This window comes from Patella vulgata, chromosome 4 (assembly GCF_932274485.2).
Source record: "Patella vulgata chromosome 4, xgPatVulg1.2, whole genome shotgun sequence".
In the NCBI taxonomy this organism is placed as follows: Eukaryota; Metazoa; Mollusca; class Gastropoda; family Patellidae; genus Patella; species Patella vulgata.
In genome coordinates, this window is record NC_065882.2 from 65,058,308 (window position 1) to 65,072,102 (window position 13,795).

Here is a 13,795-nt window from a genome sequence, read left to right on the forward strand (position 1 = left end):
ATAATAAAAGGTGGTAATTTGGTTCTGTTCTGAGTTCTATCATGTTACATGTAACCGTCAACATAATTATCTATATTAAATCTCTATAGCGTATTAAAGATACTAAATATGTTATTATTCGGCTCAGCTGTTTCTTGTTTCTTACGTTACAATCCCCATCACCAACTAAAATTTGACCTTGGCTGAGAAAACGTTTGGTTACCAGACTCATGCATGATTTATGGATAGAGTTGAGGGGGGGCCACGCCTTTTTTCAGATTTCAAAAAGAGAGAGCCCCCTACCCTCACCTCTCGGATAAGTGGAGTTAAATACTCCTTTCGGAATTTTCTTTCTTCATGTCTTTATAATAAACATTGGAGTCAACTTTCGAGGCGGGAAAGCAGTGCCAAAGGACGCAAAATTACTAAGTTAGCATCGATAACAATTTTGACAATTAGAAAATAAAACAGGATCTTGTACGTCGTATCTTGTACACATCTATTCGGCATACTTCTATTTTTCATAATTTAAAACTGAAAAACGCCCTCTTATGTATTTAAAGACGTCACGAAGACAATTTTGTAAAATTTTGTTGTTTTTATACTCAACAAAACTCAACAAAAGCGCCTGCAGGTATTCACCAGGTCGCATTTTGTCAAGAAAACCTAGCAAAACTTATAATATATACATCTATCAAGTGTATTCAAGGTCAAAGAATTTGGATTGAAAACCTACAAAAGTTATGTTAATTATTATGCGGTGTTATTCTGGTATTTATTTATAACACAACACAATTCTATAGATAAAAATCACTATATATATACACACGACGTTTCGACAAGATTTCACTGATCGTTAATTATTATCAAGCATACAAATTTATTATTGTTTTTCTCTTTAAAAAGGGTGAATTGTCCGCTTTAATATTAAAAATAACTGTACCCAATCTCAAATGGGGTTACTCGCTAACTACTCACCCATTTCGGTATCAAATGAACTCTTTAAATTTAATTAAAAGGAATTTTAAGAGGAATAATGACGTTTGTGTTGAAAACAGCGGTGGCCTGATTCCAAACGTTCATGCGAGTAGACTCCCTTAGCAAAAATGGCGCCCTCCATGTTTTGTAAATAAACTTAAGCGCCATCAGTCCAAAGTTGTTCTAACATTGTTCATGTTGCACTGTAGGTATTCATAAACTCATTCAAAAAACCTACTGGTTTGGTAAAAAATATCATGATAAAGGAATCGCACCTCTGTGTAACAATTCATGACAAAGTCTCACTTGCACATGCCATTTATAATATATTCATAAGTTTAACAACAACCTGCTGTCGGTAATGTCATGATAATATGTAACAGGCATTGCCTGAGTAGAGCGAAGCTGATTATTGTCAAATATAAAACCTTCATAATTAATTTTCTCAAGTGATACAAAAAATGTTAAATAATTTAGTTTTTCAAAATTGATTTTCATTTAGATCTAAATTGTATACATTAATTTTGTTTTTTAAAAAAGAACAAAAAAGTGTGAGAATTATTTTCATTGACGTCAAAAATATGTGACGTCATTGATTAGACGCGTCATAGAAATAGTTCTATGAGGCGCGTAATCTCGCTTGGGCGAGATTTGGTAAGTTGACATGCGCATTGCCTGTTTTGCCCAGTGTATCCGTTTCCGGTCTGATTTTTTTTTAATCAACAGTCTGTGGGTGACAATTTCAGTTACGCTCCTTTGTTAACGGAAAAGAGCTTTGCTCAAGCACCGCGCTTTGCGCGATGCTGTAGAGCTTCGCTCTATATTATGATATTGTTCGACTTTGTGCAACCAAACATTAAATTTAAATTACGAAAAAAAACCCCAAAACAAACGACATACACAGCTTATATAAAAATTATGGCAGAGCTTATTAATAATTAACATGCATAAAGTTTTTTTGCAAATCTGTAGGGCCAATCTAATTCTAATCTCGTTGGGTCGATATCAGATATTTTGTACTGAAATATTTAGTGCATTTGTATATATTGGACATACCTTTTTTGACATATCCACATTAGCCTGCTTGTTAATTTTTTAGATGCATCTGATCTTCCAAATGCAGTTATCTGTGGAGGTGTCAGCCAGTGTCTGATCATAGACCACACACCCTGCATACTTGTACAGAATATCAGATAGGTTTCGTCTGCGACATGATCATTAAAAATCAGGAAAGTTACAAGATAAATGTAGAACCATTTTATTGTGAAATAAATTTAAACAACCCAAGATACCAACAAGTTTTTGCAACATTTAAGCATTAATTGTTTGTCTCTCAACTTTGGAGTAAATTTTGAGTTGTGTTGACTCTCAGCTAGACTTTAGAATTTTTCCACCACACGGTGCATACCTGGCTGTAGTATAATAATTGTATGTTAAGTGAATAGGGGTTATTCTTATAACCTTGAGAAATTAGAAAAAATTGATTGTTATGAATAGAAGAAAAGGAGTATATTAATTGTATTGTGATTCATGAACCATTGTTACTTATTGTTTTAGACCTGTACTGATGTACCTGTAGAATATTTAGAGAAGTATATTGATGAGTGTTTGGTAAAATATGGCACTATTTGGTAAACCAGTAAGAGTACCAGTCATTGATGTTAATACAGATAATATCAAAGAAATATGGCCATCATTATGTCTAGCAATAAAGTCAGCAACATATATTGGTGTAGATACAGTAAGTACTCAGAATTCAAGTCACTATAATTACATCACAATTCAACATTATTTCTTCTTTTTATCGTTTATTCAGTGAGCCCTGGCAGAATTATTTGGATTTATTCTGCCTTTTCTGAGAAACCAAAATAAAAATGAGAATAACTTTGTGATATAATTGCTACATGCATTACCTCTTGTAAGGTTTCCTGACCGAAGGTATCCTTTCTGAATTGCCAGCATTTTTTTAGAGTATAAAAACCATGAAAATAGTCTTCGTGATCTCTAAAAATGCTCAGAAAAGTGCCTTTCAGTTTTTGGATAATCAAATAAATTAATTGAAAATGTGGCTGATTTAAGACCCACAAAGTATTGGATCTAGAATCTCTTAATTCCTTTGATATGTAGTGAAGTATTGTATATTGCAGTTTTAGAGTAAAGTGAAGGGAATGTTAATAACGCCCCAAAAATTCAAGCCTCTCTTAGCTTGGTAAAGCAGCCATTCTACTTCATGTGCACCTCGTCACTGTCCTTACTCAAACGTCCATTTTTGCCATTGCATACTGGTAATCTTTTAAAGAATTTAATGGCGCTATAAATTATATTATTATTAATAAATGTTTTATATATTTCAGGAACTAAGTGGTCTTGGTGATAGAAAGCTACTCAATGCAAAGTAAGAATTTTTTTTTGTTTAGATTATATTTCAACAACTGTTTAAACTGTAATAGGCTTTATGCTTAAATCATAACTACAGTAAATGGTTCCTTTTTTAAATATTTGATATTTAGACTATTGTTTAAAGAATCATTATTTTTGCTATACAATTTCCCTATTATTTATGTTTCAGATGTATAGAAGATCGGTATACATCGCTGCTTGCAGTGGCCAAATCCAGATCTATTTTATCATTAGGAATCTCATGTTTTAAGATAAAGCCAAACCCAGATGAAAAAAGTAAATCTAAATGGTATTATTATGTGCAGACATTCAATATTATGGTTCTTTGTAGCGAAAATTATATTGTAGAACCAGCATCACTCAAGTTTTTGGTGGATCATAGTTTTGACTTTAATAGACAATATGCTACTGGTGTTTCATATTATAGAGGCAATGATAAGGTTTGTATTTGATGCAGAAATGGATGTACATTGTATTTGAGGAAGCAATAAATATATTTGAGGAAGCAATAATATATTTGAAGCAGAAATTAATATTATATTTGAGTTTTAAATAAAAGCTGGCCAGAGTATGATCAATCGGATTAAAACACAGCTCCTATTTCGTTTCGTTTTTTATAGTTCAAAATTTTGTTTTACTTGTTTTTACTACACTAGGATCTGGAAGAGTTGTTATATTACCGACATTTTGGTTGAAGTAGGGATAAGCCAATGAAACGGTCTGTTTTGTCGACTTCTTGGCACGGAACTGTGGGTAAACCACTAGAAACGTCAACGCTGATTGATTAATCAATGTCTGACGTCATAGGGTCAAAAGCCGCTTGTACGACCCTTGTCATGACCTTTGAGTACAACTTGTCAGATCTTCATGTAGTGTAGGCCAGCGAAAGTATAAAAAAACAAAACGAAATATAGATCTGTATTTTAATCAGATTGGGGGGGTTGGATGGCTGAATGGGTAGCACGTGCGCGCTGTACCATAAAGTCTGTCATTGAGTCAACTGGCGTGGTTTCGAATCCCCGGTTGTACGTGGCAAGGAGTAGGGGCGTCTGTCCAACCTCGTGGGTTTTCCCCGGGTCCTCCGGTTTCCTCTCACTGCTAAAGACCCCTACGCGCAAGCGAATTATTTAACTAAAATTTTAAAAACCATATGTTAGTCCCAAAATGACCTAGTTTGTGTCGAGTGGACGTTAAACCCCATTTCTCTCTCTCTCTCTTTAATCAGATTGGAGTATGATTAATGTATATGTCATTTGGCTTACTGTAAGTTTTATTATATAAGTCCATATCAATTTAAATATTTATAAACCAACATTGACTTAAAATTTATACACCTTGTTTGTGTTTATAAAATGAAGAAGCCTATTGTGATATTAGCTTCTAAATATCTATGGAATATTTTTTTTTTTCAGGACAATTCTTTTCACAATTCACCATCAGTTCGTGGGATATTTAGTTTAATTGTGTATAGCCAGGTTCCGTTGGTGTTCCACAATGCCTTTGTAGATCTAGTATTCCTCTACCAGAATTTCTACGCTGATTTACCCAATAACTTTACATGTTTTGTGGCAGACTTGAGTGAGATGTTCCCAACTGGCCTTATTGATACCAAATATATTACCGACTTTTTAGAAAGATTTGAAGCTTCGTATTTAGAATATGTTTTTATGCAGTGGTAAGCTCAAAATTTAAAACATAATTTAAGTAAGAATATATTGTAAGAAATTTCTGTAGGAGTTAGCTTAGTGGTCACATTCATTGGTGATTTTACTATTAGAAAATCCTATGTCCTTATTCAAATGATTATTTGATTCAATTAACATGATCAAAAAGAACAAAAATAGATAACGTTCCATTAGTTTAAATTGGCATTGAATAACAAACTCTAAAAAAAAAGATCCTGCCCCGGAACAGTGTCCAGTTGTTTGGATGGGATGGAAAACCAAGTTCCCAAGTACACTTTTGGCATGCACATAAAAGAACCATTAGCAGTTGCACTTCGAAGAAGACACAACTCCCTGTCTTGTTTTGGAGGACTATAGGATGAAGATTCTGAGGATTGAACACCAAATTCAGATACTTGTATATTCAGTTTTCAAACCTATACCTTCCCATAATCAAATGTTAGTTTTGTGTTCAATAATTCAAGACCCTAATCCTAAACATAGTATTTATATTATATTTATCATTACAGTCAGAGAGAGAATTTAAATCATCTATGTGAAATGAGACAGGAAGTATCTTTTGAATTTCCTAATTACCCTGATGCCTATAAAGCTGTAGGTTATCATTACAGTGGTTTTACACCTAGAGAATGGAGTGAATCTGAAATAGAAAAACTTCGTTCATCAATATGTTTATGTTTCGCTGTAAGTATTCAAACATATGGAAGTCAAGCCGTGATTATTTCGCCATTTTCTTTTTAGCTGTGGGGGTGTGGTGATATTTTATATCTGCGTTAGATATATATGTATATTGCCCTGTTGGTTAGTTTGGTATGTGGTTGGTTTTGCAGTTATTGTCATTTAGATAAATATATGAAATTAAAAGTGCAATATCATATATGTGTCATCCACTTTTATCATATTTATGTCAATCGTGGAGTGGAAATTATACAGTTTTACAAAATTATTAGAATTAAGATCCTCAAATGTAATAATTGTACATTTATGTCATCATGAAATTCATGATGTTAGTTTGTGTTTACCATCTATTAAGTGTCTTTAGTTTCTAAAAACCCAAATCAAAGTTGTGGCTCCATTTAGCTATAAGTAAGTAGTGATGTGTATGGTGTACAAGGTAAGGTATGGTTACATATACTAATTAAAGCTAGGACTTAGGTTGAGTTAAATGAAAATGTCATATTTTAATTGTTCTTTTTTTTTTCTCCAGGCACATGGTTGGTGTAGTAAACCTCGGACGTGTCCATTACTACATGATGTTGATCTTATTATTAGTATTGATTATCTTCTCTCGGCGAAACAAAGACGCAGTCGGAAACGTAGTCGTAATAGAAAACATAAAGGCAATAAATCAGTGAAATGCGAAGATGACCTACAAGAAGATAATGACTCTTTGAAAAACTCTGATACAGAAAGTGAAGTTTCAGCAGAAATCAGTTGTGACAAGGGAGATAATTCTGATTCTTCTGCTGTCAAAAAGTCAAAAATGGACATAAATTGTGGTGGAAAAGAAGAGAATAATAAGAATGGGTTGGAAAACAGTAGTAATGTCTCATTAGTACCTAGTTTTATAGAACATACTATAGATAATACAAACAGTGAATCAGATGATAAAAGTGGACCATGTGATTCAAGTGATCACTGTAAAAAATGTGATAATATACCAACTGGAAAAGCAAAAGAAAAAAGATGTGGTGCTAGTCATTCCAATGATGCAAGTAGTTCTCCTAATGAAATACCTATTAATTCTTCTCAAATTGCTTTAAATACTGAAGGTTTATCCTCTTCTAGGAGTGGCGGACATAGAGCTGGCTTTGATGCCTTTATGACTGGTGCCATTTTGTCTGTTTTTGTAGCCAAAAATAGCAAAAATATGGATACTGATTTGGAGATTTTAAAACTAAGTGATTTTAATGTCAATCAATTTATAAATAAGATATATTTATCAGGAAAAGACATGCCATTGATTATCACCAAAAGTTCGTTTTCAAAAGTTTCCAATAACCACAAAGTGAAACTAGAGAAATTAAAATATTGTGGGTTGTGAATTTATGCAGAACATCAGTAGATTGTTAAATGGCTCAAGACTGATTAAATGAGAAAAAAAAAACACAGCCTAATTTAGGCTTTTTTTATCTTATATGACATCATATTTTTATGTACATTCTTAAGTACGTATTCATATATGCCATTTTAATTGTCAATTTTACACAATCAATTTTATTTTCTTATTATAGATGTAATATATAAATATCTTGTCAAAATCCATATTAGGCCAAAATTAGGTAAATTCTTGTTTCATGTAAAATGTAGCCTAATTTTATGGTCGTGTGACATGCAAATAAGTCATTATAGTTACAACCATCAAATGGTTTTTATACACTCACATTTAATATAGACGTATATTGTTGTTACATCCATCCTTTTGAAGTCTCCGAATGTTATTTGAGGCATTAAGGATGCCCTTGCAAACTACAATATTGTGAGGGTTGGATCTCTAAAAGGATTTCAGGCCAAAAATAGTTACCAAGACATTTTAAATTGAAAATTTTGCTACAGTCGGCATCCTGTGCAGATGATAGAAGCAAGACAGCACCACCTTTAAGTTTTGTATCCGATTGAATCCAAGCCGTGAGATTTTCTACCATTGATATTTGTTTGTTTCCTTGATTAAATTTTAAATAATTCATTTTGGTACACTATAGTGTGGATTAAACATGCATTATGCGAGAGCTAAATCTGCCTATTGCAGGTCTTTGGGCCTTAAATGTTATATAAATTATTAATTAGACATTTATTAAGATGACAAGACCATAATCAACTCTTGATGCCATCAGATGGCTTCGATTTTAGGTAGATTAGAACAGTTTGGCCATTTAATGATTTAATTTAAAAATAGAGGCGTAAGGCTCAAATAACCAGTACATTGTTTACGATCAATGCACAAATCTTGTCAAAACTACAACTTTTGATAATTTGAATTCAATTTTCAATATATTCATTTTTCATTATCTGTTTTTAAAATATAACAGCGACAATGGCCAGCCCTTTATCCAGTTGACTCCCCCCCCCCCCCAATGAATAATGAATATTTTGAACATTTCATTCAAATTAGGCTACTTTATTTTGAGCAAAGTTTTGTAAGATGAAGCATAGATTGTTTATTATCATAGCAATGGTACTGGACAAACAAGACTTAATCTAAATAATAGTTCATATAACATTTGAAGTCAAAGTAAAGATCTGCAACACGCAGATTTAGCTCTTACATAATGCATCTTTGTTTTGTTTATGGCTAAAACTGTTGAGTATTGTAAACAAAATCAAGACTGGCTTTATCAGCGGTCATAAAATTGTAGACATAGACAGATACCCACTTCACAATTCAACACATCAAATTTAATTAAACCAATACTTTTATTTTTTATCTAAATTAAAGAGTTTGTATCTTTTTTTTCTGAGAATCGAAATATAGATTTACTTATACGATTCAAATCACCAACAAACTGTTTGATTTTACAGAAGACAGATTCATGATTGTTCACTTCTGAATAATCCGCATTTTGAATCCTATGTATTAACAAACCAACAGTGAGACTGATGTCCCCGCCGAAATCCCAAAATAACCAGATGACACATATTGATTAATTGCACATTTATCTTTTTCAAAAGTATCAAGTAATCAAACTGATTATTTATGCTTAGTCTAAGCATAAAATGTTCACGATCAAACTCAGTCAGGTTTTGAAGTACCTGGTAGTGAAACTAGACACTAAGTTTCATTATTCTCCACCAGTTAGAATCAAAGTTATCTTGTACCAAAGCATAGACCAATGAAATTGCTTAGCTCTGCTTAGCTTCAACAGGAAATATTAATCATTGAAATCATTCCAGACATTTGCATAATGAGAATCTATAGGTCAATTAAAGGCAGAGTTGTTACGTTCAAAAATCTTGACCTGAGCAGAAAGTTCTCATTATCGAACTTAGTCAAGGTATAGATGTAATGAAACTATACACCAAGTTTTATCACTCTCACATAATTAGAACTAAAGTTATGGTGTCTCAAAGCATTAACCAATCAAATTGCTTATCTCTGCTTACCCTAAGCAGAAACCCATCAAGGTATTCACCTAATAAACACCTACACCAAGTTTGAACGTTCTAGCTCAATTAGAAGGCAGATTATTGTGTTCCAAAGTCTCGACCAATCAAATTGCTTATCGCCCTGCTTATCCGAAGCAGAAAACGCTCATTACCGATCTTAGTCAAGGTATTGATGTAATGAAACTATACACCAAGTTTCAGCACTCTCACTTAATTAGAACTAAAGTTATCTTTTCCCAAAGCATCAACCAATCAAATTACTTATCTCTACTTACCCTTAGCATCAAGGCATTCACCTAATAAACACCTACACCAATCTAGCTCAATTAGAAGGAAAGTTATTGTGTCCCAAAAGTGTGACGGACGGAAAGACAGACAGACGAAGGACAGGCCCATGTTAATAGTCCCCTGCTTTCTTCGAAAGGTGAGGGACATTAACACCATTGGTCAATGGAAAGTATCTAGATGCAGATTTGATGCAACCAAACACATAAATTATTACAATTTTTTATCATGAACATCTGCATACGAAAATAAACTATTGTGTTGCTTTGTTTTTATGCGAAAAAAGGTATAATCGTAATACTTTGAAAATCCATATAACAAAACAGAGAGTCATTCTATTTCATATTTAATATCCATTATCATACAAATAATCTCCCATTTTCACAACAGTAGTATAACAGCTACCAGGATGGTTACCAGTTTCATATACAGCTATTATAACACACTTATTACATCTATATATAATACAACCATGACCAGTCCGTGTTTCACGACTCATTAATATACGGTTATCATTTATCCTAGTTATAGTAAATATCCTATCTTTAATTGCTAATCCATGAATACGATTCTTGGTCGAATCTTTAAATGTATTAATTATTTCTTTCAACTGCCAACTATCCAGTGAAAAATTGGCTGAACTAGCCCAACATGTCTGGTCTTTCACAGAATAAATGGCTGCCTTGGAAACAAAACCACTGTCCATCAAAACTTTATTCACATAATCTTGCCAGCTGTTCGATTCCTGAAAATAGATAGATGAAATGTTCTTATTTTAGTATTTCATTAATACAAATAGTTCTATTCTACCTCCCGCGTTAAAGTGTCTGCTATGGCAACATCCTAAACATGACATCTGTCACCATTTGACTTCAGAAGCTAAAGCTAGAGACTATTCATTGCTATGGCACAGTGGCAGTCGCAGGATGTGTGATTTGGGGTGACCCCCTAAGAAAATTTGCAAAAATTGGGTTGTCAATGGGGATTCCTGGCTTAATAAAACCAAGATATAACAATCAGTTTCACCTGCTACAACCCCAGTATACTGCACTAAAAGCACACATTTACACGATTCTTAGAAAAAGAAATATAAGTGAATGTTTTAAAACTGTTGTGTTGTTTGGTTTTTTGGCCGGAGGATGGGGGCGGGGGGGGGGGGGGGTCTAAGGCTCCTCTCCTGGATCTGCCACTGCTCTGCAAAGTACTGAAAAGCCATAAAAAAAGAGAGAGTTAACAATTAAATTTTAATAAATTAAACCTACCAAGATAGCTGTCATTCTGTAATAATTGTTCAAGAGACGCGACTATTTCGTATTATTTAGTAGTTATATTGCTGTGGCATCACAACAACAATGATTTGATATACCATTTACAGTTTACAGATTATAGACATATTATTGGTTATTCAACAACGCAAGAATACACATCAAATAGTTTGATCTTATGATCCTATCAAATTTGATCCGTTTAATACCTCAAAACAAAAGGGTTAATAGATTTGTATCCCGATAACGTTTTCCGTTATAGCATACACATTAGACTTATAAAGTATTCCATTAGCTTATTAAGAATATCGATAATTTTCAATAGAGACAATCGATAACAATTTTGATAATCCATATATTATACAGTAATACTATTTACAGATAATGTAAATATCGTCTAGGACAGCCTCGGTAACGGTTTTTATTTAGTAAATATTTAACACTTACCTTGCATAATACACGTAATAATAAACGCATTATGATAGTATACAGTTCTATCTTATTAAATGTATAAAACCCCACTTAAACTTCACATTAGCCTACTAGGTACTCGTTGAATGACTCTGAAAGAAGGCACATATAATACTTAAAACACAATTCTCACCTTAAACAGAGCAATAGGTAATAAACCCATTATATTTTACAAATATATCGAATTTCAATATTATATTTCAAGAGGAACTGTTTTATATGATCTTTGATGTGGTGAATTATTGACAATCGAGTACTCCGGAAAGCGCCACTTCATATATTTTACCAAACAATACCCTATTCATTAGAGCATAATATTTTAACGAACAGTTTGTGGGGTGTTTTTTTGTGGTTCACACCATTAAATTTATTCATTTCTGCTGACACTGATTTGTTTTTCATGGTTAATGATTACTGTAATATACAACTATGCCGTATATCGTTTGGAGTTTATGGACTGGTCTTGTTTTTCGCTGTAATTCATGATTCAGTTGACTTCTTTTAAATATTATTAACGAAATTTCATTATGGTTAATGTTTTCAGTAAGGAAAATCTATGCTAACTTGTCTTATCGTTAAATTATAAGTAAAATGTTAAAGGAGCTAAACCTCTAACTCAATGTTATCCATAATAATCGAAATAAAAAAACACGAATTAAATTCAATATTGCCATAATTGATCCATATCAATGAATATGCCATAATATCTATTTTTAAGACAGGTGAACATTTTATAATCAGTACGAGGTCGTGACATATTGTTTTCGAGCACCATGTGTAATGACCAAAGAAAAACCTACCCCAGAAGACATTGCGGAAGTCATTAAAATGGCCAATACACAAACATTATAATAATAATATAAAGCCCCGTAGAATGGACTAAGCAGGTGCAAACGAATGACTTTCAATTCTCACCAACATGATTGATTAGAAATTGCAATAAAATTGATCAAATTGAATGTAAACCGCTTTATGTACACTCATATTATTACATTAATATGTTCTTTTAGACACATTTCGTCTATTTTAAGGTTCCAAAGAATAGAGTTATACGCCCTGTAAGAAAGACGTTTAATATCATAGAAATAAATAAATATATATATATTTCTATGTTTAATATGATTAACCGTCAGGGCATTTAAGGAATCTGAAGCAGTGGGCCATAATAATATATGGGTATTCGATTAGGTTGTCTGTCGCCGGGAACGAGAACAATTTTCAATTTCGGCAAACATTAGTGGAGTTTTGAGATGTGAACGGCACTGTAGGCTACTTTGTGTTCTGTTTTTCTAAATATTATGCCAGTTCCATCTCTTTAATAGTATCAAAGCTCGTGATTTTCAGTTGACATAATCGGTATTGCCCACTGCTTCATTATCTTTTTGGACTAGGAATTGGTCGCTAACCGCTACTCATCTTCTTCTTGGGGTGACGCTCTTCGAAAAAGCCTAAGGCTCATTCAATTCAAGTCCGATCGTTAAAGAATGCTTTTGAATTCTGTCTTTACAGAGTGATAGGTGTGTATGCAGATAACAATACCTGTATGTTAAAACTAAAATAATATGTACCGAATGAGGGGGGACATTGTGTACCATATTCTCAAACATTATGGTCAGTTCCTGGTCCAAAGTACGCTCGTATTTATTTTGACAGGGGGGATGGATAGCCGAATGGTTAGCACGTGCGCGCTGTATCATAAGGTCTGTCATTGGGTCAACAGGTCGGGTTTCGATTCCCTGGTTGTATGTGACAAGGAGTAGGGTCGCCTGTCCAACCTCGTGCGTTTTCTTCGGGTCCTCCGGTTTCTCCCACTGCTAAAGACCCCTACGCGCAAGCGAATTATTGAAATAAAATTGAACCCTGTGTTAGTCCCAAAATGACATTTCTCTCTCTCTCTGTTTTTACAAAGCGTGGAGCAATTTTTTTTAAGCACACTATTCACTGTACTAAAAGATAGCCACGCAAAGCGTCGAATATGCCTGCACAGCAGTTTTGTCTCAACTGCTATCCGAAAGGGATAGTATTAGAACACTGATATTCGATAGGGTTCGTCCTCTCATGACTCCAATGCTTACTACCAAATTTAAAAAAAAAATCGTTAAAAAATGTAGCTTATATCGCTTCAGAAGGTTTTCTTCAAAGGGGGGGGGGGTAACTTCGGAACGGAAAGTCATAGAACGCTGAATATCGTTAGGGTTCTTCCTTTCACCGCCACAATGATTTACATCAAAATTGAAATAAAAAAAATGCGTCGAAATCTACAGCCTCCATTGCATTCACAAGATTTTCGGTAAAGGAGGAATAACTCTGGAACGCTAAAAAAATCGCCAGGGTTCGTCCTCTCATGTCCGCAGTGCTTTACACAAAATTTGAAAAGAATTCCTCGAGAACTATATCTTTATCGCGTTCACAAGGTTCGAGGAAAAGGCGCACGAAAAGTGGCACAACGCTGTATATAGGGTTTGTCCTAGTATGACCACGATGCTTCACCCCAATTATGAAAACAATCTGCCAAAAGCTCTAGCCTCTATCGCATTCACAGGCCAATTGTTGACGTAACGACAGACAGGGTGGCCGCAAAATGTACACACACTGGATGTGGGTGTATAGAAATGCACTTTCACCGTC

The 13,795-nt window shown here is 33.7% G+C and overlaps 1 protein-coding gene across 1 annotated transcript; it reads left to right on the forward strand.

Moving 5' to 3' along the window:
* Positions 1-1,078: 1,078 nt before the first annotated feature.
* Positions 1,079-8,461, forward strand: LOC126818787 (target of EGR1 protein 1). Its single transcript, XM_050546356.2, has 7 exons — positions 1,079-1,162; positions 2,515-2,698; positions 3,312-3,352; positions 3,527-3,797; positions 4,770-5,032; positions 5,552-5,726; positions 6,250-8,461. Exons 2-7 carry the CDS (start codon positions 2,576-2,578, stop codon positions 7,084-7,086), a joined length of 1,710 nt encoding a protein of 569 aa, XP_050402313.1. The 5' UTR covers positions 1,079-1,162; positions 2,515-2,575; the 3' UTR covers positions 7,087-8,461.
* The last annotated feature ends 5,334 nt before the right edge of the window (positions 8,462-13,795 follow it).